Source organism: Meriones unguiculatus, chromosome 20, assembly GCF_030254825.1.
Source record: "Meriones unguiculatus strain TT.TT164.6M chromosome 20, Bangor_MerUng_6.1, whole genome shotgun sequence".
Lineage (NCBI taxonomy): Eukaryota > Metazoa > Chordata > Mammalia > Rodentia > Muridae > Meriones > Meriones unguiculatus.
The window spans coordinates 68499619-68505859 of record NC_083367.1 but is presented as its reverse complement, the minus strand read 5'-3'; the positions used below and the strand labels follow the sequence as shown (position 1 = coordinate 68505859).

General features: G+C 42.9%; 1 protein-coding gene across 14 annotated transcripts in view; it reads right to left on the bottom strand.

Annotated features, from left to right (window-relative positions):
- Window positions 1-1174: 1174 nt before the first annotated feature.
- The window catches only part of Syne1 (spectrin repeat containing nuclear envelope protein 1), a 459455-nt gene continuing 454388 nt past the window's right edge, over window positions 1175-6241 (bottom strand). For 12 of the 14 annotated variants that reach the window (XM_060373516.1, XM_060373527.1, XM_060373518.1 and 9 more), the window contains one exon: window positions 1175-2153. In XM_060373516.1, coding sequence (XP_060229499.1) covers window positions 1913-2153 — 241 coding nt within the window. In that variant the 3' untranslated portion in view covers window positions 1175-1912. The remainder of the gene's footprint in view (window positions 2154-6241) is intronic. The other 2 variants (XM_060373529.1, XM_060373530.1) reach the window with 1 other exon arrangement.

Here is a 6241-nt window from a genome sequence, read left to right as displayed (position 1 = left end):
ACAGTCACATCGGCGGAAGCCGCCCCAGGCCATGCGCCCCATTGGTCCCTTCCCGGAAATGCCCGCACGGTGCAACTTTGAAGCATGTTCTCAGGCACCAGTATCTTCTATTTCAAACAGGAGCGTCAATGTGTCTTCGAATATGCCCCTCCTAAAATTTCTCAACAATAAATTACAATTTCATTTGCGTCAAATCGTTCCATGGGGGCTGCAGTTGGCAAGTTCATAGGGCAGAATGAAAAAAAAAAGTTTTTTTGAGGTAGGGTCTCTTAAAAGTCCATGCGGGCTTCTAACTCTCAGTCCTCCTGTCTTAGCCTGACAATGGCATGATGGCATCCTAAGTATTCAAACATAAATATAAAAAGGAAACTTGTATCTTATCTAGTAGTTAAGGATCAACAGGAGGCTCAATAGAAAAAGGGCTCTAACGAGAGGGCCATGTGTGCCTTTGAGATGGATGGGAGAAGAGGCCTCTGACAGGAGTCGTAAGGAGCTTTGCCAGCTGTGCAAAAGGGCAGGAAGCTGAAATCCAGGAGTTCTGATCTGCTACACAGGACAAAGGCTCCTCCAGGTTCCTGTGTGAATACGCACTTACTCTAGCCACCTTTTTCTTTCAATGCATTGTCCTTACCTTTTATCTTCATTCATTTGAAAAAAAGTTAGTGTAGGTAAAGCACAAAAATTTAGAAAGGAGACAAAAGGGTAATATTGTTTCTGTCTAGTTTTCATAGTGGATATGTGTATTCACCTCTGTGTACTGAAGTTGCAGGAACCATTTTGAGTTTTGCATTCCCAGAGAATACAATACCTGTTGTTCCTCTGGTCAGTGATTCTGAAAGTGATCTCTTCAATTCCATTGGCCACCAGAACAAGAGGTGTGAGAAAGGGCCCAGTCACCAAGTACACTTGTCATACTGACCCATTTAGAAAATCTGATTTTTTTTTTCAAATTTGCTGGGGGGAGGTTAGGATTTGTACTATAACTTCAAAAAAATTTTTTTAAATTCCCATTTAAAGCTATACCAAAGCATTTAATTATTGATATTTAACATGTAAATTATATTGCCATGCACAAAGTATGTTTTAGCAATAATAACAAAAGATAACTCAGGTTGCTACCTACTGAATAATGAAAATTCAAGTTGTTTTAAAGGAAGAAAAGACACAGACGACATACTTTATAGAATCTATAATAAATGCAAAGAAATCAACAAACAAAACTTGGCTTTAGCAAACTGTACATACATAAATATCTTTTTTATACTATAACATTCAATTTTCTTCACATAAAGCTTTCCATGATCTTATTTATTACATCCAGGTTTTCTTTATACCTTTAAAAAAAAGTGCCTTTCAGATTTACAGCTTGTGCCTCTAAAGCAACGTTAAAACGTCATGCCCTAAAGGAAAAGAAGGTTGAAAGGAAGCTGCCATATATGCTCCTGAATAAACGGTATGTGAGGAGGTTCTAATGCCTCCAGCAGGGGTGGTGGTGGGTGTTGGCAGGATGTATTATACTGATATGGTGCCCGGAGAGGGGCTTTTGGGGTGATGGAGCAGCACCATAGGAAAGCTGCCCAGATGGCGCTCCAGAGCCATTGGCTATGCCAAAGGCCCGGACATCATGGATCCAGGGAACTCTGTATGTCCTCATCTTAATTTATTTAGTGTTAAGGCTCAGTGTCAAATGACACTGTACCAATCCTGTTCCCCTCCTGTTGTTTATCATCCATGACCAAAGGTTTGATTTCTTTTCTTTTCTTTTTTTTTTTTTACACACGGGGTGTGGAGGATAGCTGAAGCTGCCATACATGAAACCTGCCAGGATCAAAGTCTTCTCCGCTAGCCTGGGCTGGCTTTGGGCCAGGTGCCCCTCATCATGCAGCACGAGTGCGAAGGATGTCTGCCTGCTTCAGAGTGGAGGAGGCCCGTTGGTGTATCTGAGCATGGGATGGAAGGAGCGGGCGAAGTTGTTGGAGAGGGCACAGCTGTAGTCCTCCTCTGACATGGGCACAAAGCAAGTGAGTCCAATCAGGAGCAGCAGGAGAAGCTGAAGGGGAAGGGCTGCCCGCAGGACCCGGAACAGGAAGGTTCGACCTGCCCCTGCTGGCCTGGGTTCAGAAAGGGAGGAAGCGGAGCCACCTTTTGTGGACCTACGGGGAGAATTGACATAAACAGCTCAACTCAAATACAGGATGGGCGCTGCTGTTTCTTACTTTAGTGCCTTCCTGGAATGTAAAGGGCCATACAAAACACAACCCAATTTGGCACTGAGTAGCCCCGCCTCACTTCCCCTACTAAAGGAACAGCGCTTGTAAAGTACACTAACTCAAAAACAAATATCTAATCAATTAACGGTGACAAAATGCATTCAAGTTACACAATTTGGTGGAAAAAAATTCTATCAATAATGGTAACTGTATAAATAGAAAAATTCAGGAAAATTAGGAAGTAGGTGTTTGATGCAGTATTTTTGTTTGTTAGTTTCAGAATATCATAAACACTGTTAGACAAAACTAATTCTCAGGACCCCACAGTGTGCCACTTCTAAGCGTCATGCATACAATCAAATCTATGTAGCCTAAGGATAAAAATGCTTCCAGTCGTGGTGCTCAGACGCAGGAAAGGTGCTTAATCTCAGGGCGCGCCCTGGTTTCATCTTCCACCACAGCAGCTCCTGGTCCTGCCTGAGCAGCTTTGAAGCTACACAAGGAGCAGTAGTGGAGTCTGTGCCTCTTTCTGAAGCAGTCATTAATGCCCTCTTGGGTTAGTGTGGAAACAGCTAAGGATTTTTTTTTTTTTTTTAACAAAAGCTATTTTATGGACATATACATCTAACAGCATCCTGTGAGCAATAATAATGCTAATAACAATAATAGTAATAGATATACCAAATAGATATCCCTGAGTGCCTCCTCTGAATTCCCTCATGAGTTTTATATAATTAAACATAAGGACATCAAATGCCTTTGTTGGGAAAAGAGGGTGTAAAACTGATGCTGGTAAATCTGCAAGTTTAGTTACTAAGAAACTAGGATGTTTGCAGCTTCCCAGTTGTCTGTTAATTTCTGAAGACAGATTACCCTGAGATTAGTGGGAAAGAAGGGGAAGCACCTGAGAAAATAAATGTTAAAATAAAAATACAGGCATAATCTTTAGGGAACACAGGAACCACTCAAGTATGCCACTAAACTCTAAAAGGAGGACAGAAGAGTACTAAAGGCTTGCCCCACCCTGAGCCTCTAGTATGGTTTTAAAGTACATGAAAGGGAAAAAAAATCACTGCTCCAAACTAAAACCTCACTTCTTGCTCAGGCCCATAACTAAGGGAGCTCAGCCTTGCCCAATGCGGAATGCCTCTGTGGGACAGCCTCTTCAAATCGAGCTACCGTGCTTCTAGTATCTCACCTCCGTGTTCTACACAATGTATGATTTCTGCTAATTTGTCAATATAAACAGGCCCCAACTGAGAGGCTGAAAGAGTTCAGTCACCATCTCATGGAAAAATTCCTTGACTCCCCTTACGCCAAACCTAGTAAGTTATTCCTGAGCTGGATGGTAAGAAATGTGTTTCCAAGAAAAACAGTAATGTGCCTTACTAAGGGAAGGGGGACAGTAGAAGCGTCCACAGCCACCCTATTACAAAATATTCACGCCCAGATGGGGCATATATGTAGCCATCCTCCTCACTTTACAGGAAAAGAGCTAAGGAGAATTAGCATTCATTTGGAAAACTTCTAGGCAACACTCTAAATCTTTACCTAGGCTCTTCCTTATTTGACTCCCACAACAGATTTCTGAGGTATGTACTCAAGAGCTTCATTTAATGGTCACAGGAGGAAGGCTCTAGTTTATATCACTAGCAAGGAACACAGTGAAGGAAACAACCTGAGACTTCAGTGATCAAAATTTGGAATCTCCCTAAGAATCAGCGTGTGTGTGTGTGTGTGTGTGTGTGTGTGTGTGTGTGTGTGAGTGTGTGTGTGAGAGTGTGTGAGTGTGTGTGTGTACAATGTATGGGTAGCTGTGGAACCAAATGTTGATGTCAGGTGCCTTCCCCTAGTGCCGTCTTTTCTGTTTCGGAGACAGGGTCTCTCACTGACCCTAACCTCGTAGGCTCAGCGACACGAGATGACCCCTGAGAGGCAGAGATCCTTCTGCCTCTGCATCCTCGGCACCAGGACTGCTGGTGTACTTTTCACTTGGAGGCTGAGCGTCAAACTCTGATCCTCGTGTTTGTGCAGCAAGCGCATAACCAACTGAGCTACCTCCTAAGAAGATGGCTTAGCACATTAAATATTAAAGCCATGTCTTCCTAGATGGCTTAGATGATTCAATAGTTTGCTTTAGTGTCATGAAGAACATGGGAGAAAAGGGGCGGGCAGCCCCTGTATCGAGTCTTTCTTTGGTGTGATTCTTCAGTCCATGCTAATGTGAAAATGGTCCCTGACATTGACCCCTGAAGCTGGGTAAGTGACAGCACAGCAGCAAAAGAAAACTCTCCATCTCTAATGGACGCATTTCCACCAGGAGATATTTAGACACTGCAGTGATGGGCAAAGGTCCACAAACAAGTGATAACTCAAACAGAGCCAGATAGCTTCTCTTTGTCAATTATTAGCTTCTGTGAGGTTAAAGATCAGGATGAAAACAGAGGCTTTGTCATGGCCAGTTCATTCCTAAGGAGGACCAGAAAGGTCAACGTTTGGAGAGCATGGGATCCCATGTGACAGACTCCTCCGAAGGACATGGGACATTTAACAACATCAGAGCAGTCTTTATTAAAGTGTAACTGTCACCTGACTTCTGCTGTTGAGGAGTGCCAACCTAGGGAGAACTAATGGGCTGAGGCCGGGACAAAGAGAACACACAGTACTTAATGGCCGTAGCGCAGTCGACTCAATGTCCAACCTGCCAGCTCACAGAAGTGTCCACCCCACCTGGAGTAACTACGAGAACTCCCAAAGTTTCAAAGCTGCTTCATCAGGGTGGCTCTGTCTTAGAGATTTTAGTCCCTATGGGTTAATGATCTCAAAGTTAAAGGGTCCTTTTTAATATTAACTTAGTGACCTAATATCACCCAAACTTCCAGAGTCCTGGTAAATTCAACAGAAGACAGAGCGTAAGTGATAAGCCATTGTTCGTAGCCATTCTTCACCAGCTTTTGCAGAGATGTGGGTGACAGTGTAGCCTGCATTTGTACAGGAAAACTTAAATGTGTGACTCCACCCAAAGAACCTAATCAATAGAGACATTTTAAGTAATTTTGTCCAGAACAACATGTGCTTAATCTCTATAAGTAAATATATTCTTGCCTTTCTCTTCTATTTCTTTCAAACTGATGGACAAATGATTGCTTTGACACTTTTCTAGAACACATGGTCACATATGGAGGGAAGAGAACACAAAGGAGGGAGCAGGGTATAAAAACACGTGACACAGAAGGAAATGCACATAACAAGAAAACCCGGAGGCCTGAGACTCTGCATATTATGGGTAACTCATTTTCAAATTCGACAGGACCAAGGAAGATGAAAATGAGATATGTCTGTGCATACATCTTAGAAAGCTGAGGGCAAACATATTTTCAGTTTGTTTTGATACCTGTTAGACATGATAAATAAATTTCATGTGCAGAAATTTGAAGGTGTCCATCTATGCTCTTTGAAATTCAGTATTTCCTAGATATGTGGCTCAGAAGAAAATTGCAAGAATCGACTGAGGCCTCCATTTTCCCCTTATTCCAAATTGAATGTTCACCTGGTCCTATGCATTGCTGCATTCATCCCTACTATGGACAGCCCAGGGGAAGAGAGGTGCCTTTTCACTATGGTAGGGTCCAGAGTGAGGTGGGACTTCCGTTCATACTTTTAATCTCATCCTTATCTGTAGGTTGAGGGCTCTGGCCATGCCACATGGATTTAAGGTTAACTGAGGTAACACACACAATGCCTGGCATGGAGCTTGAACCACATTAAGTACTAAAGACATGTCAGCACCTAATAGTTCTTCTCTGCATGGCGGTGTGCTGAGTAATATCCTTGGGAACCACCGAATTCAGTTTGTTTTCTCAGGAAAACATGTCTGATTTACTAACTGTGTTTTCAAAGATATTATTTCCCAAACTGCTTGGCTCCTTACCCACAAATGCTGGGACAGCTCACTTCAAAAAGAGAGAAAGAGAAGCCTGTTGGTGTCCGACCCCACAGCTGTCCTGAGGCATGAAGGCAGCTGGCCTCAG